The 23,444-nt window shown below is 40.5% G+C and overlaps 1 protein-coding gene across 3 annotated transcripts in view; it reads left to right on the forward strand.

The window, feature by feature from the left end:
- Nucleotides 1-19,241, forward strand: part of CDKAL1 (CDK5 regulatory subunit associated protein 1 like 1) — a 409,759-nt gene extending 390,518 nt beyond the window's left edge. For all 3 annotated transcript variants that reach the window (XM_069853739.1, XM_069853740.1, XM_069853741.1), the window contains one exon: nucleotides 18,981-19,241. In XM_069853739.1, coding sequence (XP_069709840.1) covers nucleotides 18,981-19,184 — 204 coding nt within the window. In that variant the 3' untranslated portion in view covers nucleotides 19,185-19,241. The remainder of the gene's footprint in view (nucleotides 1-18,980) is intronic.
- Nucleotides 19,242-23,444: the final 4,203 nt, after the last annotated feature.

A 23,444-nucleotide genomic window follows, 5' to 3' on the forward strand; every position in this document is an offset into this window, starting at 1 on the left:
GTTTAGCCTGGAGAAGAGGAGGTTGAGGGGAGACCTTATTGTTCTCTAGAACTACCTGAAAGGAGGGGGTGGAGAGGAGGGTGCTGGCCTCTTCTCCCAAGGGACAGGACAAGAGGGAATGGCCTCAAGCTCCACCAGGGGGGGTTCAGACTTGACGTCAGAAAAGAATTTTTCACAGAAAGGGTCATTGGGCACCGGAACAGGCTGCCCAGGGAAGTGGCTGAATCACCATCCCTGGAGGCATTTAAAAGACGGGTGGATGAGGTGCTGAGGGGCATGGTTCAGTGGTTGATAGGAATGGTTGGACTCTATGATCCTGTGGGTCTTTTCCAACCTAGTGATTCTGTGATTCGGTGCTAATACTAGTGCAGAAATGGCCAGCCTCTGGCATGAGACAACATGCAGCTACTAGAAGAGTTCACCTACTTCACTAGACACTATTCAACACTTTCTTTTCCAATGGCTACCCGGTCAGGGTCATACCTGTTGTAACACGTGGTGTATGGAGAAGGAAAGGTAGAAGCTATTAATCACTTGGTGAATTTATGTCTAGTTGTGTGATTGGCAAGGCATGGCAGTGCCTTGAGTAAACTCGTGTGGCCTATCAGAAGGGATTGACCACCCGTGTACTACAACATGAGATGAGTGTGTGATTGATAAATAGTGAAAGGAATAAAAATTTGACTGGCTGGAGGCAAAATAAAAAGTCACATGGAAATTAATATTCTTTTTCTGTAGTCTCAGTGTAACCACGAGATCCTTGAAACAATATTCTATGAGAAAATCATTCACTAAATATCTTAACTTTAAAAATAATGGATGCCTCTTCATAGCTATATATATGGTGAAGCAGAACTTTAGCAAATACTCCTTTTTGGTTTGGGGTGGCTTGGACATATTTGTGAAAATACTTTTGATGTAACAAAGAAGTGTACACATTACATTTAAGCTCTTTTTGTCAAAACATCACATGGCTACAGAAACTACCTATGCATAATATCAACCAGATGGATTTCTGGTCCTCAAGAAAGGGTCTTGTTATCAAGACTAGAGGATTTTTTTTTTAAATCTTGTCTTTGTTTTGACACTGCTTCATATGTGACTGTAAGTCACTTCAATCAGTCTGACTGTGATTTCTCTTAACCGTATGGAATCTGTTTTGCAATTCTCACATACAAAATCTCTGATAAGTGCAGATAACATAATTATCATACAAAAAGGATGGCTGTGAATATCCATTTCTGACACTGGTATTTTTTCTAAATAAAAGAACTTGAATTTGGTTAAGTAATAGAAGTAGTGCTTAGAATGACAGGAATTCTTTTCCTCTTTCAACTATTCAACATGTATCTCTGTCCAAAGAAACATTAGTTCATTATTTTTTTCAGTGAGGAGCGCTTAATCACACTTTGTCACAGAACCACAGGGGAAAGCCAGATATGTAGCTCTTAATAGCTGGAGAAGAATTAGTTAAGAGTTGTACTTGGGAGAGTATCTTGTGGGATAAAAATCTTGTTGTAGTGCTGTTGAGCTTTAGTATGGTGACACAAAGCATTTTAAAATCCAAAGCCATCCATATATTACAGACTAGGTTAGGTCCCATAGTTATCTCACTGGTGTAGGCACCTTGTCTATGTTTGCTGCCTTCAGGTTGTCTTCTGTTTTATTTGTATTTATGTCAGATTTTCTCAATTTATTTTCCTAAAAGAGGTTTATTTTAGTATTACCTAATTTTATGAAAGATTTTATGGGTTTCAGAAAAATAGAGATGAGCAAAATTACTTTCAAGGACTGTGATTTTGTCATAAGAACCTCACCTTTTCCTCACTTACAAGGAAACGGCCTACAACTGCTGAAACTGTGTGTGATATAAAGTCACTGCAATTTTAATTTAGGCTTAACATGGCAAATCTGAAAAGTAGAAGAAATATCTTTGCAACAGTTGAATATGTAAAATCATTCTCAAATCCTGCATCGCAATGTGATGGTGGCATCCAATCAAATAGGTCCCTCAGCTGTGAAAAAGGGTGGGGAGAAGTGAAAACTGCAGACTTTTCATACTTGAGAGCAAGCTAGTCTGTCGAAACCACATTTCTTCCCCGTGCTAAGCAGTACCACCTCCCTCCTTTTTGTGTTTCTTTTTTATGCAGTCTTCATCTGGTTTTGCATTTAATTTTGTACCAACACAAATCAGAGGCAGTCCTTGTACAAGAAAGGGGTCCTCTGGTTCCTTCCATGTTTCTAGAGCAAACACTACATCTTACTCTCCACATCTTCTCTATCTTCGATGACTGCCCTATGGACAAAACTGTGTTAAAGTTAATATTCACCTGTAGACAAAAGCAACAACAAAATAACAAAGCAAAGTGTATTAAAATTTTATGGGTATGTTCTATAGACCAGTGTCCTTTTCTAAAGAGAGGAAATGCAATGACAGCGAGGACCTACATTATGTGGTAACATGAAGAAAAATAGAATTATATTTCTCATGTACCTGTATGCACATATTATTAAGTGTAAAGATAAGTACTCTGAACTAAGAAAATGCTAGAGTTTCAGTTCCTCTTTTCCATGTCAATGCCAACCATATTACGTTTTAGCCTTTAATTATGTGCTTATGCACTACTTTCACACACACAGACATAGATTTGTTTCCTTCTGTGCACAGAGCTGAGACTATTAATTTAATAAGGTATTGTTAGATATTTTTCCTCTTCATTGTTCATTGTGTAGTAGCAGTTTTATTTGCTACATGCTGTTTAAACCTCACTCTCAAAGAATTTATTAAATTCTTTCTAAGCTTTCCTATGATACCTGTGACTACATTTCTTACTGTTTCAGAAACAGTAATAAGTTTATTTTTACATTCCCCTCTGGAAATGCAACTTTCATCTTTTTATTTCACAGATGAAGATGAGGCAGATGTTCAAAGTGTCCACTAGAATGTTAGTGTAGTGAACAAATTTGATAGTGGTCAGTTTAAAATGCTTGGAACTAGATATTTACAAATTATTAAAATTTTGTAGCATGTGTTCAGGCAAATTGTAACGATGACTGTTCAGCTTTGAAGAGAAACTAACTGAAGGGTATGAAGTCTCAAAGAAAAAGACAATATTAGTACTTGTTACTTCCTGGTTAATTCCAGAGGAATTGATTTTCTCCTCATGAGCTAATTGTAAGAATTATCAAATTAGATTATCAGTTGGAAGGGGTCCAGAGGAGTGCTGCAAAGATGATTCGAGGGCTGGAGCACCTCCCATAGGAGGACAGGCTGAGAGGATTGGGCTTGTTCAGCCTGGAAAAGAAAAGGCTCCAAAGAGACCTTATAGTGACCTTCCAGTACCTGAAAGGGACCTACAAGGAAGCTGGGGAGGGACTGTTTATAAAGTCTTGTAGTGATAGGCTATGGGACTACGGGCAGTGGCCATAAACTGGAGAGGGGCAGATTTAGCCTAGACATAAGGAGGAATTTCTTCACAGTGAGAGTGTTGAGGCACAGGAACTGGTTGCCCAGGGAAGCTGTGGATGCCCCATCCCTGGAGGTGTTCAAGGCCAGGTTGGATGGGCCTGATCTAGTGGGATGTGTCTCTGCCCATGGCAGGAGGGTTGGAATTAGATGATCTTTAAGGTCCCTTCCAACCCAAACTATTATGTGATTCTACATAACCTGATAGAGCACACCTCATAAAATCTGCATTGGAGAAGACTGAGGTCCACTGAATTCATTGGGGGCTATCAGCTGAGGTACAAATTGCCAGTAGTTGAGTATGATAAGCAAGTTTGTGCTTATGCACCTCAATCCTTCACAGATGCAGAAGTTCGTTGTCTGGTCAGACCACCCTCTGAATGATATAAATGCTCTCCAGAGGGTAGATATTCATTACAGCCTGTAGATTGGATACTTACTGTTCTTTGATGTCTTAGACAGAGTGCCAAGGTGCTATCATGATTATCTAACATAAAATACACAGCAAGCCAAATAAGATTTTTCTCATGTAATCTTTACTGCGGAGAAGGGCTGACAAATCATTTGTAGAGACTGGGGATACAGATGTCGTGTTAGAGCAGTTAGGCTTGCTAATCACAGAAAGTAACCATTGTTTGATGTTTCCATGAGAGAGTCCTTCATTAACTGCAGTTGAAATTGACTGAGTGTGAAATTGAAAGAGAGACTCCAATTTCAAGACGCTCCCTCAGGTGCTTAAAAGTATGCCAAACAGCACTGTGGGAGACTTCCTAAAACAACGAAGGATACTTAAAAGAAAGATTCCACGACAATATGAAAAGAAAACTTTTGTATGATCACTGAACTCACAAAACTGGTCAAGATTAGTCACAAATTATTAACTGTTAAATATCAGGCTTTCATAAAATGCTCTTTTTTGCCAAGATCTCTGATTCCAATTGTGCTTGGTGAGCATCTACAGTTCCAGGAACTGGAGGTGTTTAATACTAGGCAGAAAGGTCTGTGAAAATGAACACAGAAGAAGTTGTCAAGAGACTACATATTAAAGCATTGCCTAGCTCTAAGAAAGTGTATTTAAAACTTAAATTTGAGAGAGATAAAAGGTTTTAGAGGTTACACTGACTTCTGATGACAACTGCCATCTGAGACAGGAACTGCAGAGACCTGATTGCTGGCTTGCATTATGGCACTGGAGACACTTTGATTTTTTTTGTTCCTCTACCTGTAAAATGAGGGAGGCATATATATTCCACGGTTACCTACTGGTAGGGAAACTAGTATCATTCTTATATATTAAAAATGCTCATTTTATGCCATGTTTATTATCCCTGAGGCTGGAGTGTAAGAAGGTGGTTGTTCTTTGTCTCTCTAACTGTCATATAATACAATACTGAAGTCTCCTTAGAATATTCCAATTGTAATGCTTAGTTCTGCAGGAATACATGAAAACACCATAAATTCAGGATTATGGCGTATTCTAGGATTGAGGGGAAGGCTTTAAACAAGAATATGTACATGTATCAGTTTATTCTAATTTACCTCATGTGAAAGAACTTTAAAAGGTTTTCTTCACTTTGAGAGAGAATGTCCCTTGAGATATTTCTTGGATATTTATCACAGTGTTCTTTGCAAATATCAGTGGTTAGAAAGGCTTTTAGTATTTTATGCTTTCTACCATTTGGGAGTATAGAATTCCTCTTAAAAATAGTTTTTTAATATATACTCAGAGAGTTCACTTCCAATTAAAAGCAGCATTACTCATTTAACTGTTGATAGGTGAATATCATTCAGTTATACTGAATATGGTGTTCTTGTGGTGTGAATATATTTTTTTGGATCTGGCTATACATTTTAGTGGAGTGCTCTTTCTGGTTGAAGTCTTTTGTGTCTTTGCCTACAGTTACCGTTGACCTCCGTATAATTGTCATTGTTATTTCAAGATTTAAAAGGAAAGCAAAAAAGTGATGGCTTCTGAAGGCTTGTACTATTAAAAAAAGTTTATCTCATTTCAATTAATAATTTTATTTGTAGAATAATCTTTGAACATTCACATGCTTTGAACATTCACCTGGCAGCAAGACGGTGAGTTCTGTGGTGGAGTAGACGTTTTGAGGCGGTGGGAGTTTCCCTGAGGCGGGAAAATCCCAGAAAAACCCAGGCGGGGGCGGGGCTCCCGACAGCCCCACACGCTGGTCCCGCGCGGTGCCTGACGGGAGGGGGCGGTCCCGGTGGCTACCGCGGGAGATGTAAACAGACCCCCTGGGAGCACAGCAAAGAGAAGCGTGGTGAAGAGGCGCGGGGCAGTTTGAGCGGGCAGGGTGCAGAGAGGACCTAGAGACTAGACAGAAGGCACCAAGGATCATGGTGGCCACCCGGCAGAAGATCCGTGTGCTGCAGCAGGCAGGGTGGGTGCTGCCACTCAGACAGAGCCACAGTGGGTGCAGGCAGCTACATAGACCCTGGGCTGCAGGCAGTGCCCCCTCTCACACCAGCTCGTGCCTCTGTTGCTGGCTCCACTTGTGAAAGCTGCACTCGAGTGGGGGAACTCCTTCACATGGTGGAGGAGTTAAGGGAGGAGGTAAAGAGGCTGAGGACCATCAGAGAGTGTGAGAGGGAGATAGACCAGTGGAGTAGTGCCCTCTCGCTAACTCAGCAGGCTGCTGGAGCTGGTGTGTCCAAACACCATCCACCTGCAAACTGCAAGGCTGGGGTTACAAGAGATGGGGAATGGCAGCAAGTTCCTACCAGACGTAAGAAACTTGCTCCCCTCACCCAGACACCAAAACCCCAGATCCCCCTGGTGAACAAGTACCAGGTGCTGCAGGTGGAATCCGACCCTGAGGATGATGGCTCCCACAGCCTAGAATCCTTCCCTAGGCCGCACCATCCTCAGAAAAAGATAAAAACAGCCTCCATTAAGAACAAGAGGAGGGTGATTGTTGTAGGGGACTCCCTCCTAAAAGGAACGGAGGGACCCATTTGCAGACTGGACCCGCTCCACAGAGAGGTCTGCTGCTTACCGGGGCCATCAGCGAAGGAGGTAGCTAGAAAACTTCCTTCCCTGGTCCACGAGACAGACTACTATCCTCTGATAGTAGTCCAAACTGGTAACGATGTTCTAGCAAACAAAAAGACCAAAACCATCAAGAATGACTTCAGGGCCATTGGGAAAATGGTGGAGGGCTCTGGGGCACAAATAGTATTCTGCTCCATTCCAAGGCTAAATAGAGAGGAGTGGGAAGCCAGGAAGAAGAATTCAATTAGTGCCTGGCTTCGAGCCTGGTGTGAGGAGAGGGGCTTTGGCTTCTTTGATCATGGGGTGGCTCACGCACCCCCAGGCTTTCTTGCTAAGGATGGGACACGTGTGTCTCCTAGGGGGACTAAAGCCCTTGCTAAAAACCTAGCTAAGCTCATAAACCAAGCTTTAAACTAGATGTGAAGGGGGAGGGGGTTGAGCCCAGTCTAGACAGGAACGAGGCTGGACGTGGGGCAATGGTGATTCAGAGAGGGTGTGCTGGTGTGGACCACCAGTACCTCACCACACAGAAAGTGGGGGAGAACACACCTGGGGGTGCTAAGGGAGATATGGACACTCTGGCAGTAGCTACTCCAGTTACCAGGCAATTGGGAATGAACTCTGTTCCCTCTAAGAGGGCTGAAGGCTCGGCAGCTCAGCTGAAGTGCATTTACACCAATGCAGGCAGCATGGGGAATAAGAAGGAAGAGCTGAAAGCTGTCATAGGGCAAGGAGCCTATGATGTCATTGCCATCACGGAAACCTGGTGGGACGACTCATATAACTGGAGTACAGCTATGGTGGGGTACAAACTCTTCAGGCGGGATAGGAAGGGTAGGAGAGGAGGCGGGGTAGCCCTCTTTGTAAGGGAGGACTTGGACACCATTGAGATGGATTGTGGCGATGAGGAGATTGAGTGCCTGTAGGTTAAAATCAGAGGAGCCCATAAGAAGGTAGATTTTGTGATGGGAGTCTGTTACAGACCACCCAGCCAAGGAGAAGCAGCTGATGAGCTCTTCTATAAACAGCTGGGGTTAATCTCTAGATCCATGCCTCTTGTTCTTGTGGGAGATTTCAATCTTCCTCATATCTGCTGGAAGTACAATAGAGCAGAAAGGAAGCAGTCTAGGAGGTTCCTGAAGTGCATGGAAGGCAACTTCCTTGCACAGCTGGTGAATGAACCAACAAGGGAGGGTGCCCTCCTGGACCTGCTGTTTGTGAACAGAGAAGGCCTTGTAGGGGATGTGGCAGTAGGTGGATGCCTAGGACAAAGTGATCACGAGATGATAGGGTTTTCTGTTCTAGGTGAAGTGAAGAGGGTGGTTAGCAAGACAGTAGCATTAAATTTCCAGAGGGCAGACTTTGAACTCTTCAGAAGGCTGGTTGGCAAAGTCTCATGGGAGACAGTACTTAAGGGCAAGGAAGCCCATGAGGGCTGGGAGCTCTTCAAAAAGGAAATCCTAGAAGCTCAGGAGAAAGCCATCCCCATGTTCTGGAAAAAAAGCCGGCACAGGAAAAAACCAGCTTGGTTGAACAGAGAGATCTTGAGTGATATCAAGAAGAAGAGAAACGTTTATGGGCTCTGGAAGAGGGGACAGGCCTCTTGGGTGGACTACAGGAGGGAAGTGAGATTGTGTAGAGAAAAAATCAGAAGGGCTAAGGCTCAACTAGAAATCAGATTGGCAAAGTCTGTGAAAGATAACAAAAAATCTTTCTATAAATATATAAATAATAAAAGGCGGACTAGGGAGACCATACAGTCCCTATTGGACGCAGAAGGAACAACAGTGACAGGGGATGAGGAAAAGGCTGAGGTACTTAATACCTTCTTTGCCTCAGTCTTTAATTGTAAAGAATGTTGTTCCGTCTGTGTACAAACCCAGGAGCTAGAGGAGCAAAATGAGGCTCCCGTGATCCAAGAGGAGGTGGTCAGAGCCTTGCTAGCCCGACTAGACACCCACAAGTCTATGGGCCAGATGGGATTCATCCAAGGGTATTGAAGGAACTGGTGGATGTGCTGGCCAAGCCCCTTTCTATCATCTTCCAACAGTCCTGGAAGACTGGGGAAGTCCCACTGGACTGGAGGCTGGCTGATGTTGTGCCCATCTACAAGAAGGGTCGGAGGGAGGATCCAGGAAACTACAGGCCTGTCAGTCTGACCTCAGTGCCAGGGAAAGTCATGGAACAGGTGATCTTGAGTGCTATCATGAAGCACATGCAAGAGAACCGGGTGATCAGGCCCAGTCAACATGGGTTCACAAAAGACAGGTCTTGCCAAACTAACCTGATCGCCTTCTATGACAAAGTGACTCGGCTGCTGGATGAGGGAAAGGCTGTGGATGTGGTCTTCCTGGACATCAGTAAAGCCTTTGACATGGTTTCTCACAGCATTCTGCTTGAGAAACTGTCAGCCTCTGGCCTGGACAGGCACACACTCTCCTGGGTGGAAAACTGGTTGGATGGCCGGGCCCAGAGAGTGGTGGTAAATGGTGTGAAATCCAGCTGGAGGCCAGTGACAAGTGGGGTTCCCCAGGGCTCAGTGCTGGGTCCAGCCCTGTTCAATGTCTTTATCAATGACCTGGATGAAGGTATCGAGTGCACCCTTAGCAAGTTTGCAGACGACACTAAGCTGGGTGGAAGTGTCGATCTGCTGGAGGGTAGGGAGGCTCTCGAAAGGGATCTGAACCGGCTGGACCGCTGGGCAGAGTCCAATGGCATGAGGTTTAACAAGGCCAAATGCCGGGTCCTGCACTTGAGGCACAACAACCCTATGCAGTGCTACAGACTAGGAGAAGTCTGTCTAGAAAGCTGCCTGGAGGAGAGGGACCTGGGGGTGTTGGTTGACAGCTGACTGAACATGAGCCAGCAGTGTGCCCAGGTGGCCAAGAAGGCCAATGGCATCTTGGCTTGTATCAGAAACGGTGTGACCAGCAGGTCCAGGGAGGTTATTCTCCCTCCGTACTCGGCACTGGTGAGACCGCTCCTTGAATACTGTGTTCAGTTCTGGGCCCCTCACCACAAGAAGGATGTTGAGGCTCTGGAGTGTGTCCAGAGAAGAGCAATGAAGCTGGTGAAGGGGCTGGAGAACAGGCCTTACGAGGAGTGGCTGAGAGAGCTGGGGTTGTTTAGCCTGGAGAAGAGGAGGCTGAGGGGAGACCTCATTGCTCTCTATAACTACCTGAAAGGACATTGTAGAGAGGAGGGTGCTGGCCTCCCAAGTGACAGGGGACAGGACAAGAGGGAATGGCCTCAAGCTCCGCCAGGGGAGATTTAGGCTGGACATTAGAAAAAAATTTTTCAAGGAAGGGGTCATTGGGCACTGGAACAGGCTGCCCAGGGAGGTGGTTGAGTCACCTTCCCTGGAGGTGTTTAAGGCACGGGTGGACAAGGTGCTGAGGGTCATGGTTTAGTGTTTGATAGAAATGGTTGGACTCAATGATCCGGTGGATCTCTTCCAACCTGGTTATTCTATGATTCTATGCTGCTAGCTTTTTGTCATTCTTTCATCAATCAACAAAATAAACTGGGAAAGTTGTCCTTTTGTAAATACAACCTTAAAATACTTATGAAAAAAAAAAAAAACCAAAGAAGCACTAAAAAAATCTCTATGATCCTTTGAAGAAGGATCAGGCTGGAATCCTGTGGAATGATGACTACTAAGACTGGCCATGGTATGCACACTGAAAAATGGTATCTGGTGTTATTACGAGTAAATGTACATCCTGTAATTCACTGTAATGCATTTTCAAAGCCATAAAACCTGTGCTGGTGTTCTCTAGGAAACAGATTTGTCTGTTAGCCAACTAATTATCAGATAAGTGCCCAGAGCAAGCACCTGCCATCTTCTTCATAAAACTGTGTTGCACACAGGGAAATAAATAGTGACAGATCCCCATCCTGAATTGGTCCACATTGTGCTGATAGGTTCATTCTTCATTTAAAGACATTACTTAGACAACTGTGATTTTTGAATTACAAACTTTTACTGCTTAAAAGACCTCACAATTCTATTGTGGTTGCAAGTGCTAACTGGAATGCTGGCTAGCATGTCACTTGTTTCTGGCATAGTGATTGACAACCTCCCCACCTTATTTTATTTTTATTTTTTTTTTAAAAAAAGCAGCTCAGAATCCAGACATCACACTGACTATTTTTCAAAATGTTGCTTCTGACATTGAATGACAGGTTATTTATGACAATGCATTATTTGTATAGCAGGAGGATACTGAGTCACTAAGTTTAATAGCGGCATAAAATACAAATCTGTAAAAAAGAGTTGACTCCTGGCATTTATAGGTAAAGATAAAGAAGGAAGCTAAAACAACTGAGTATAACAGAAAGCAGCACAAGGCTGTGTTTCAGGCATTTTGGAGGTGGTTTTGGTTTGTGTTTTCTTGGTTGGTTGTTTCTCTTCTTTTTGTTTCTTAGTTGATCTTTTTGGTGTTTCCCTCCTCCTCAGAAGTGTACATCAAAAAGGAAGTAATTTAATAATCCTCAGTTACTCAAGCCTTCTGTCTAGCTTTTAACTGTATTATGAATTTCGAGGTCTTATTGAGGAAAGAAGCCTTAAGTCTTTAAGGCTATTTGGAGGAGGAAAAAGGGGTAGTTAGGCAAGGGAGAGGATAGATGAGCAGAGAGAAGAGAGCAGAGAGATGTCTGTCAAGAAAAATACCACTGGAGACTTACAGTAATGGTGGGAAGTTCAGGTACAGTAATTTAAAGAGAGAGAATTGATTTCTTTTATACTCTTACATGGGAATATTAAAGTTTGAATTTAATGTCAATGTAGGAGGAGGAATTTGCAGAGGTGGGTCAGATGGCACAAGAGAGAAATTGGGAGAACTACAAGGAAAACAGAACAGATAGGAGAAGATTGTCATAGTAATCAAGGTGAGAGGTAGTTGAGTAATAGGAAAGGTTTTTTTCTACACTGACCAAAGGAATCAGTCATATCATATAAGTGTTACTGGGAAAGAAAAAAGATTTTCCCGACTTGCTGTGCAGGTTAGGGGTAGGCCCTTGCTAAAGATTCATATATTCACCAGGTTGGAAAAGACCTTTTGGATCATTGAGTCCAACCATCCCTATCTGCTCCTAAACCATGTCCCTGAGCACCTCATCTACCCATCTTCTAAACACCTCTAGGGATGGTGACTCAACCACCTCCCTGGGCAACCTGTTCCAGTGCCCAGTGACCCTTTCCTTGAAAAATTTCTTTCTGATATCTAGTCTGAACCTCCCCTGGCACAGCTTGAGGCCGTTGCCCCTTGTCCTGTCCCCTGTCACTTGGGAGAAGAGGCCAGCTCCCTCCTCTCTACAACCTCCTTTCAGGTAGTTGTAGAGAACAATAAGGTCTCCCCTCAACCTCCTCTTCTCCAGGCTAAACAACCCCAGCTCTCTCAGCAACTCCTCATAAGACTTGTTCTCCAGCCCCTTCACCAGCTTTGTTGCTCTTCTCTGGACACACTCCAGAGCCTCAACATCCTTCTTGTGGTGAGGAGCCCAGAACTGAACACAGTATTCAAGGAGCGGTCTCACCAGTGCCGAGTACAGAGGAAGAATAACCTCCCTGGACCTGCTGGTCACACTGTTTCTGATACAAGCCAAGATGCCATTGGTCTTCTTGGCTACCTGGGCACACTGCTGGCTCATGCACAGTCGGCTGTCAACCAACACCTCCAGGTCCTTTTCCTCCAGGCAGCTTTCTAGACACTCTTCTTCTAGTCTGTAGCACTGCACAGGGCAATTTCCTAAGCAGAATGCTGTGAGAAACTATGTCAAAGGCTTTACTGAAGTCCAAGAAGACTACATCCACAGCCTTTCCCTCATCCAGTAAGCGGGTCACCTTGTCATAGAAGGCAATCAGGTTAGTTTGGCAGGAAAAAATGATGATCTCCAGAAGGGCTGACAAACCTAGAAGAAGCTGTCAGATTTGATGCAGCTGAGTGTAAGTCAAATCAATCTCTATAACCGTCCATTATTAAAAGTGGTTTATGTTTCTGTTTGCCCACGGTCCCACTGCTAGGGGTATTGCTGACCTGACTTGACTGCATAATTTGTAGTGATCTTGATATAAATTAAGAATTGGTAACTCTAAGGATGTCAGCACAGAAATGGTTAAGGGCTGGAGCACTTTGCCTGTGAGGAGAGCCTGAGGGACCAGGACTATTCAAGCCTGGAGAAGGGGTGGCTTCAGGAGATCCTAACAGAAACCCTCCTTAGTGTCTATATGAAGGTTATTGAGAAGACCAAGCCAAGTGTTTCACAGTGGTGTACCTGGGAGGATGAGAGAGAGTGGGGATAAGTTGAAATAAGAAGTTCAGACTACACATGAAGAGAAACGTCTTCCCCATGAAGGCTGTGGAGTCTTAATCCCTGGTGGTTTTCAAAGCCCAGCTAATTAAATCCCTGAACAACCTAAGCCAGAGCTGACCCTTCTTTGAGCAGGAGGATGGGCCAGAGGCAGCCTGAATTACTGTAGGATCCTATGACAAGGATCAAGACAGTTTTAGTGACTACGGCTATTTGCAAGATGCTATTACACAAGTGGTACTGATGTGGTGTTAACAGTTGAAGAATTCCAATTATTACTAAGACTCTGACCACTTACTGAGAAATTAATAAATCTATTAATAAATTAATAAATTTATCCTTCTCAGTTCTGTCCCCTCACTTTTATATATAAGTATACAATCATACATCACACACACATATGTATATACACATACAAAAAGAAGAAACAATATGAAATCCCTTTGCAAAGGTGCTTGGCTCCTTTTTTTTTCAAGGTTTTCCAGCTCTTAAAATGACTAAGTAGACTTCGTTTGTATTTGGCATCAGTGAATTCCTAGGAATGGTGAGCAGCTGATAACATCTGACAGAAGCATGCCTGCAGACAGCATTTTCTCTTAACAACATGGCACTGTGTGTTCGTTGGAATACATGGTGGCAGGGTTGCTTCTTATGGGAATTACCATTTTAATTCCATTAGGAAAAAATATTTTGTATAGCATTGTTTTTCTAATTTAAGATCCACATTCCACATTTGCATAAGGCTGGTAGAATTTCATAAGTAATAAATCAAAGGAGCTCTCTTAATACCTACAGAACTAAATGTGTCTTCTGAAACTTCAATAAAGTTTAATTTACATGCATTTTGGATATGTAACCTATGTGACCTTCAGAAACTGTTTGTTTTTTAAATCTGAAAAATGCCACTGAAGTGCAATAGCCCAGAGTTTAAAATGGCGCAGTAGGATATGTAATGAATATTTTAACATGTTTTCTTTTAATTTGTCACACAGACTTGTTGTGCATGATTATATAAAAGTCCGTATTTTTAAACCCAGTAGTACAAGTGTGTAAGATGTACTTGGTTGGGCTAAAAAATTCGGAAGTCTAATTTATCTTAAGATCTGCTCAGTCAAGTAGTTTTTCACAGCAGTTAGCTAACACTTCAGCTCTAAAAGTGCCCCTGAGCTGTAAAAGAAATTTGCATGTAAGAAATGTTTTGAATCAATTAAAACCTCAGCTCAGAGCTAAAGAGTTGCTCTCATGTCTTTGTTGACTAACATGAAGTGAGATCTTACGAAAAGCTAAGCTGTGATCGACAGGTGCCAAAGCTTAGGTTTTGATGTGATTATATATTTCTTTCGTGCACAGCAGTTTAAGTCTGGGACTGGAGCTTCAGAAAGACAGTAATCAATGGGTCTGTGCAAAAGTACACAAAATATATTACTCCTGGCAGTCGTCAAGGCAGAATTATTAAAAAAAAAATCTGAAATGCATTTGATCATGCACTAGATGGTTTAATAATTTATATTATACCTTATTAGCAAAGTCTTGTGTTTACTTTGTGGCTGCCAAAACAAGATGAAAGGCTCCCTCCGTGGAAATACAAGATGCTTAGCTCAAAGTGTCCGTCTTTGCAATTCAGTTTGATAATTTCCCTCCCTCCCCTCATTTGATTAATAGTATATAGGTTTATAGAGTATCTTTTGCTTAATTGCAGTCCTTTTTAGTGAGAGCAATGCTCCCTATTAACAAGTCTGCCAAGAAGTTTATGGCCTATCAAGACCTGAATTAGTATAAGCAAATATTTCTGGAGACTAGTTTCGGATTTCCTTCAAATATTTTTTGGGTAAAAGAGGCTTTGGATTTAGTACTGAATTTCACTGAACTGAATAATTATGCTAGTCTTTTCAAGCCTTGCAGCTACAAAAGTGTGGTTTCTGAGCTCAGCTTAAGGAACTCTTGCACATTGACTAGGGATTGTGTATAGTAAATATCACTAGTTGCATCAGCTCAGAATATTATGGAAATATCTTGAAGATTTCCTTGAAAGTCTAATGCACTGCAAATATCTTATCTACAGTTACAAATAAGGGCCTTTTTAGAATTAATACTTCTAACAACTGAGAGTACAGAGAGTGGACCAGGGTAACTGCTAGTTCAACAATTGAGATCTTTGTCTCTACCTTTTAGACCAAAGGCACATAAAAGAGCTCTGATAAACTGTTTTCTGTGGAGAACTTCTCTCCCCACAAAACATGAAAGATCTTTTCTGTAGGTGTTTTGGATAGCTTTTCAAGCAAAGTATGTGGAAGGATCTCAGAATGTAGCACAACAGTATTGCAAACTCTGAAGCTCATATGACAGCCCAAAGAAGTTCTTGTGTTTGGTCTGTCTACCCTAGAAGGCCTAATTGTAGTTTTAGTTTCTGCAACTTTATCCTCTCTTTGCCTGTGCACACAATGTACACTACAATATATGCTGTATACTTTACTTGAAAACTAGTTCTTTGAACAGAGCCTACAGAAGGACATTTTGCCCAAATAAAAATTTGTATATGATGTTTTTCACTAGCACAGCTGTTAATATGATACTTGTATGTTAGTAGGAACTGGTTATATTCTAGACAGGCATTTCACTGTTGTCCACTCAGCCCTTAGCTCAAATTTAAGACAGCGACAAGGTGGTAAGCTTAGCAGAGCTCTTCCTTTTCCCATTGAGAGCTTTGTGCTGTATTTTGCAGAGCTGCACAACAAACTCTAAGGAAGAGGCATCTACCTGCAGGTGTCTCTGAGAGATTATCCTGCTTTTAAAAGCTGTTGTACAAATTGTAGGGGAGACAAAAGACTGCCATTTTCTAAAGGAGCCTTTCAGTTGCAGGGCACCAGATGTACCCTATTTTACAAATGCTTCTTCTGTGACAGTAATGATGGAAATTTTCAAGGAAGATGGTGGTGTTACCCATGCATCAATGTTGCAAGGCAGAATTTTGAGGCAAACTAGAGCATGATTCTTGGAAAACATGGATCTGATGAACATATTCATTAGTTTTATTGAAAGAAAATATTTGGCAGGGTCATCTGAAGATACACATTATCAGATAGAAATGCAGTAGTATTTTAAGTAATGAACTGTGAAATATATCTTTTAAAAAAACCACTTCAGTTTGCAAATTTTGATCTTTTTGTCTCTATAAGAACAGTTTAATCTGTTAGAAAAATCTTTAAATAGTTCGGGTTAGCAAGGTAGTAGTAGTAGTATTTCATGTATGCATCTACTCAAAGAAGAACTTATGGGTTTGTTTGTTTGACAGTCTCCTGTATGATCTAAGATACTGTGAAAAATCTGAAAGTTTTGAGCCGTTTAGAAAATGTGACTGCCAGTAGAAACAAGTGCATCAGAGTCCAAAATATAAGATAGAAGGAAAACAAAAGCAGAGTGGAATTGTGAGAATTTTACATCCAACCCAGTTAAGTTTCAATATTAGTAAAATACTGTAAGAGAAAATCTCATTTATGGAGAGAAAATTTAAATTATGAGTGTAGTGCATCAGTATGATCATCTAATTTATGAGGAATATGATAAAATAAGGAAGGAAATGATGCTCACAACTTCACAGGCTTTCTTACTCAGATGAAATAGCACTGGGACAACTGGCCATGGGGCCAGTGGTGTTACCCACTGCTGGAACTTTATAAACCTTGCCAAAATCTTTTGCCATTCTGTCCTGCTAGCAGTATACAGCACTACCTAATGCATATGTATTCCATGTTGCCATAGAGGTTTAAGAAAAAAATATGGTACAAAAAACCAGCATAGACCGTTCATGATCAAAATCATGACAAGATGAGACTATTTGGTTGTGTTGGAAAGCAAATATCTGTAAAACAGAAATGATGAACCAGTGGTATCACTACTGAAAACTACTGCACAGGGACATGAATGTATGCATCAAACACTAATGTATTTAACTGTTAGTAAAGGTGAGGAAAAAAATCCCTTGAAACTTTTCAAGAGTTGTAACTTGTGTTTGGGGTGTTTTGCCGATTACAGCCAGTCTTGCAGGGACAAGTGTAGGGGAACTGAGGCTGAACATGAACGGGGAGAATTGAGAAAGTTACAAATTCATTTATGAAGTACTGGCCCTTTTTATCTGTTTTCTAAGGGATAGTATCTCGTCTTGTACAACTAAATAGTCAGGACTTTACCGATAATCAGGCTATGCAGAAATAAGGAGTTAGGAGTCTGATTGTAGTCAGACATGAATTGGTGAAAATTAGATATCAGAAGAAATCAGTCTTTAGTTGTATTGATATTTTACATCTTTATCTATTCTTTTAAATCACTCTAGCCTTAGTGTCAATGTGTGAACAACAGAAGTAAACACAGGTCATGACTACAAATTATGCAACTTAGATTCGTAGAGATTTGTGAGACCTGCAAAGAAAACAAAGGCTTTTTAAAAGTCTAAAAAGAATAAATTGTAAGTTAATTTTGATTCATATATAAAAAAACCCTTAATACTGTATGGTTTCCAGTTTATTCTATAGGCAAAGTTTAATCAGCTTTGATTTTCAGGGATAAAACAGGTGTGGCCAGTTACTAAAATTTCAGATGCCTTAGAAGTTGATTTTAATTCATAACTTAACAATATGAAGCAGTTTTGTAGTTTTTGATCAAGCTAACATACTCTGCACAATATAGACTGAGTAGTGTTGTTATAGTACCTTATGCTGTAGAGAACTACACCCCAATTTGCTTACCTGTTTACTTCTCTTTTGTTTACCCAGTTGATGGTCTTCTGGGTGCAGCACATGTAAGAAGCCATCCTCATTTCATAGGTCACTTGTTCAGTAATCCTTTACCTGTGTAAATTGTGTTCTAAATCAACAATACCTCATATATTAGAATAGCAATTACTCAAGGCTGTCATTTGCCCTTTTGATGCTTACTTACCTAAGCAGTAGTAATCATTATTTTCTTTCTACAATTACTATAATGGAGCTGATTCCTGAAATGGAAAACAAGTCGCAGTTACAGACATTTTGAATTGTGTTGTCACACTTACATGGGCATGCAGCTTTCTTGGAGCACTGGAATTTCTTTGTGTTTGCCCAGAAATACACTTGGTAAAAGAGGGAGTCAATTATCTGGTCTGTATTTTCATATGACCCCATTTCAGCTACTTGGAAATACAAGATTACCCAGAATAGGTACTTTCTGGGTCCCTGACTTATTTTAAATGAAATATGAAGGGAAAGCTATAAAAGGGATTAATCAAAAACCATTTTTTAACTTAAAAATTTAAAACCAATTAAAAATCCAGCTGAGCTCCATGGAATTCCTAAGAGATTATTGAAATAGAGGGAGAAAATAGAAATTATGAACCAAGATCAGTACACCTTTGTTTAATTACACCTTTACCACTTATGCCTCTTGCAAATGTCACCATATTACTGTTTTAATAGATGTTTTTACTTTTTAGTATCAACAATGTTAGCCTACAGATCTGAACAAGGTTGCAAGAGAGAATCATTTCTTACTCTTTCCACTTGAATTTTCAGCTGAAATAGCATCTCAGCATCTGTAACTTGTGCTGCAGTTATAAGTCCTTATGTTCTGGGGGCTCTTGATGCTTGCAGTCATGTTGAGAATGGTAACGGCAGGCACAGCAGGAACTCTGATTCAATATGCTGAACTAGAAGGTGAGTGTTTTAGCTCAGCTGCCTCTTGAGGGTCAGAGGAAAGGAAAAGCCCTGTGGGTGGATTTTCAAGCACTGCTGAGCTGCCCCACCAGGATTGGCTTTGGAAGAGCCCTGCTGTGCTAAGGATTGTTGTGTTGTGGTCCTCTTTATCACCAGTTAAACATTTGTTTTGAAGAAGCCTAAAATGGGAGAGTAATGAAATAGTAGCAAAACAAACATATAATCTTCAAATACTTCTCTTAGATGATTTTGAGGTTTGGAGATTTGTTTCTCTTGCTAATGGCTTCATTGATTTTGCAGTTAATTTCATTAGAAGGATTGAATATAGCACTGGTAAAATTTCTGTGTGAAAAACTGATGGAAAAAAACAGGTTGAATTGTGATTTGTCTTGAAAATTTGAATTTGAACCTCAATATAAAGAGGAGATTTTATTTGTATTTGGTATGTACAATCAGAAATACATAAAATAGTTTAAATCTTAATACATGCATTTCTTCACAGGTGTTCAGACATGAACCACAGAATGGCACAAACTGGAAAGCACGCGCTTCTGCTGAGATCCCAGTGAAAACACCATTCAGCTTGTGGATGGCTTTGCAGCTGCCATGGCAACAAGGAGGTGGACTGAAGATACTGTCTGTCAGCCTGGCTCTACTGGCAGTTCTTGTTATGTTTTACTGTGGAGGATTCAAAGCTAGACTGTGAACTGAATGAGGCTTTTATGAAAACAATAAAACTGCTGCTTATAATCTTCAAAGGAAATATTTCTACAAAGAGTTCTCTTCTTTTTTTAAAAAGAAAAGCTAATATAGATTGGGCAATAGTTTGTACTCACCCTATGCCTTCCCTGTCACTCATAGGAGAAAATGTTAATAAGCTCTAGGGAGACTTGTCTTGCCAAAATTTGTGATCCTTGGTTGGCAGAACAATTTATTGCATCTCTCCTTTTCTTTTTTCTAAAATTATGCAATGTTTGCATTGCTTAATTTTTTCATAACTGCTTTAGCAAGTAAAATTGCATGCAGGAATTTCGTGAAATTCATAGGAAATCTTTCCATTGAGTGATGTTGGTAATCTTTTATGGGTAGAACATTTAAAGCTTTCTTAAAGATTTTGCTTAATGCAGTGTCATGGTTTGATGTGTGTCTTTTTACGTTGGAATCAAACACTGCTGGGCCATTAAAGTTTGTCATTTGTTGCTATTGATTTTGTTGTCACATCTGAAAGAGTTTTTGGCCTGCCATCTTGCCTCCCTCAACTTCATAGTGAGACACTGGGCTTTGTTAATGCAGCAAGAATTATTTTTTACATAGAAATAGTTTTAAAGTTTTTTTTTATCACTGAATGGGAAGATGGAGTTCTTGTGGTAGAGTTCTGTTAAAAGATGGATTTAACACAGTCTCTGTAGATTTAGAATAATAATCAGAGAACTAAATGTGTATCTTGTATTAGCTGTGCATTGGATCATGCTGTGTATAAGACAGTATTGCTCTGTTAGCGGGTAGGGTTTTATTTTCCACACTGCAAATTTCTGATTATTTTCTTGAAGCCATTTTTGTCATGACAGAATCTCCACACATCTTGAGATTGTGCTGGTCAGTCAGGGACTGAACTCTGTGCCCAGTTCTGCCAGCAGCTGACTGTGTGATACTGTTTGTCTGTTCATACCTTGTCACTTTTCTGGATCTTCCTCCAAACTTCAACTTACAAAATCTGTTTGAAATATTAAGAGGAACACCAGCACTCCTAATGTTCCCCCTCCTTCCTCTTTTCCTCCAGCTTTATATTGCTGAGCGTGATGCCATATGTTGTGGAAAATCCCTTTGGTCAGTTGGGATCAGCTGTCCTACCTGTATTCTCTCCCAGCTTCTTGTACAATTCCAGCCTGCTTGCTGGTGGGGCAGTGTGAGAAGCAGAAAAGGACTTGATGCTGTGCAAGCACTGTTCAGCCCTAACTAAAACATCCCCGTGTTTGGTCACAAATCCAAAACATAGCCCCATATCAGCTACAATGAAGAAAATTAAGTCTGTTCCAGCCCAAACTGGTACAGTGGCTCCACAGTGCAAATAAATAATTCTCTAGGAAGAATGCTTTGTACTCTATAGACTGAGGATTCATAGTAGTTACAGGCAATTAATCAGGAAGTTCCACCGTGATGCTTTCAGTACAGCCTGTAAATTATAACAACAAATGTAACTGTCTTCAGGAAATTAGGTGTGTAATTACTTTAATCATTTGAATGTTATATTTCTTATTGCAGCCTCTGAGAGTCATAAGCCAAGACTCAAAATTCGTGAGATTTAAAAAAAACCAAAAAACCACAAACCCCCATGCTCTTAATTTGCTTCTGTTTGGGTTTTTTCAAGCTTTTCTTTACAACAAGGTATATGTAACAATGAATAATGTACATTTTTAACAAATGTGATATTCTCAAAAAACCCTACTTGTCTCTGGGAGCTGAAATTTTCAGGGAAGTAGCACATATCACAAGATTCTCAGGAAAACTATGAGTTGACAAAATCATTATAGCTGAGCAAATTTTTTGCATTTGATGGGTTTAAACTATGGAGATATGTTCTATGCCTCTGGCACTCTCTCTGTCAGCCACTCTAGCTTATCTAATCATAGCAATTACAGACTCATTGCATCAGCTGTTACAGAGATTTATGAAGCTCGAAATTTAGATTCTGTGCATCATTTATTTTAATGGGACCAGCTTATTTTCTTAGAAATAATGCAATATACACAAAGAGGCTGAAGAAGACTACATAAATGACATTGCCCACGGAGGCAGTATATTTTAAACTGAACTTTAATCTGATAAGTAGGAACTGTTGTTTATCAAGTATTTTATTATATTCCTTTAGATATTGAGAGGGCTTTTTGGCATCTTGTATTGCAGAGCAGGAGAGTGTCATTTGTTTCTGTTTATTTACAACTAAAGCTTTCAAAGCCACTGAGCTGAACAACTCAGTTCTGGTCAAACAGCTTAGCTCATCTGGACCTTCAGGCAAAACCTGAACTTACACGCTGCCTGGGGCTACTGTTGAAATCTGGGAAACCTCAGTGAGGATATCGTGAACTTTAGAAGTATTATCTACTTCATTGGACAGGTTCACCTGAACACATTTAATCTGTGATTTTTGCTCCTATTTGGCTCCCTGAATGCTTCTAATTGCTGTGCCAGGTGGCATTTTTGATTTTTACATCAGCATTATGTTTAAGGCCTACTTCCAGCAAGTATTCTCTCTTTACAAGCCATCGGGATGGGTGAGAAATCTACTGCACTCCAAGTTAATGAGGTCATTGCCGGAGAAGTTTCCCCACAGTCAATTGATCTCACTCTTACACGTGCATGAACACACTCATCTCTAGAGAATGTGTCTGCTAATAAGCAATCTGCATTCAATGCAAGGTACCAAGGAAGCCTCAATTGTTTTTCTAAATTTCTGTGGTAGCTTTGAGTTCCATTTGGCTGTTTTCAGTGAGGAATCTTGCAGACCACAAGACCTGAACAGCAAAGATGTCTTAAATCCCTTCTAAACAACATTAAGTGCACATTTTTTATGTCCTACTTGTGCATGCGTTTGAATACTGGAGGATTTCATAATTTCATTTTTTCATTGTAGCTTTCTATGAATGGTATACTTGTTTTGTAAAAGTATATGAAATAAAATAAGTGATTTATGTAAAGCTTGTTCTATGAAGTAGGAGAGAAAAAGGAGAAGGTACCTTTTGAGGAGAGTTCATCCACCTCTGTCACATCATTGCCTGCACATCTCTGAACATCTGACAGTTTCTGTTAATTTAGTTTCGCTCTCCAGTTCAACTTCCCATATGGAAAGCTGGAGTGATTTTTGAATAACAGCAAGTAATATCTGAAGTGGCAGCAACTGGCAACTCTGACATTGAGCTTGGCTGTGGCCATTACCCAGAATCCTTCCGCTCTTCTTGAGAAGCAATTACAATTTCACAGGTTGGAATTAAAATTCCCTGTGGTATGCAATAGAGTAACTGAAACTGTCAAAGTGATTTCAAGCTGCTAATCTCTTGCTGCTTGAAGAGTGAAAATAGAGCCCCTCTTACCCAGACACAGATCTGACAACTTAAAAACTCCAGCCATCCACTGTTTAAATACATATGGAGGGTGGCTTGATCACAGAAGATATCTGTAAAGATGTTATGTCTATGAACATTTGTGTGTTATTGACAAGTCTATCTTTTTTAGTTTTAATATGTGTGTAACTTAAAGGACTAAAACAAATATAAAAGAAGTCCTGTGCAAGAGCTCTGATGATTTGGAGGAATGAGTAGTATGTGCCTGTTTGTGTGAGGCTTATTAAAATCTTCATTTATGTATTTTTGAACATGCAGTATTTTTTTGTTGGAATAATTGCTTGCAACTTTCCCAAATTTTATTTTCACATATTTATATCCCACATTTTATTTTGAGTGCACTGTGTTTGATTGTATAGATAGGAGCAAAGAGCATTCAGCAATCATAAACAGAGGAAAAAAAAATGACAGGCTGTAAAGCTGGGGTGCAAAATCAAAAATACTAGTGCAAAAGCTGCAAAGCAGGTTTGAACTAGGAGAGAGAGCCTGCAGGGTTAGGGACAGGGTGCAAAACAGCATTTGACTTGTTCAGAGGCAGGGTTCATCCACAAGATAATTAAAATTAGAATGATTGATGGAAAGTATTTGTTCAAATATCATCAGATGTCTTTTAGCTGCATATTTCATATTTCATTCATACATGTGCTTAACTTTGAAGTGAATGCTTTTTTCTTTAAATGACGATGCTTCCGGAGCTAGTGATGGGGAGATTAATTATGAGTAGTTCTATCTTAGTTTTAAAGAAGCCAAATAAAAAAAGAAATGTAACTAATAATCATGTCCCTGTACCTGTTGGTATCCCAAAGCCTGTTAACTCTCACTTAGGAAGCTATGGTTATGGATTTGGA

This window comes from Phaenicophaeus curvirostris, chromosome 3, assembly GCF_032191515.1.
Source record: "Phaenicophaeus curvirostris isolate KB17595 chromosome 3, BPBGC_Pcur_1.0, whole genome shotgun sequence".
Classification (NCBI taxonomy): Eukaryota; Metazoa; Chordata; class Aves; order Cuculiformes; family Cuculidae; genus Phaenicophaeus; species Phaenicophaeus curvirostris.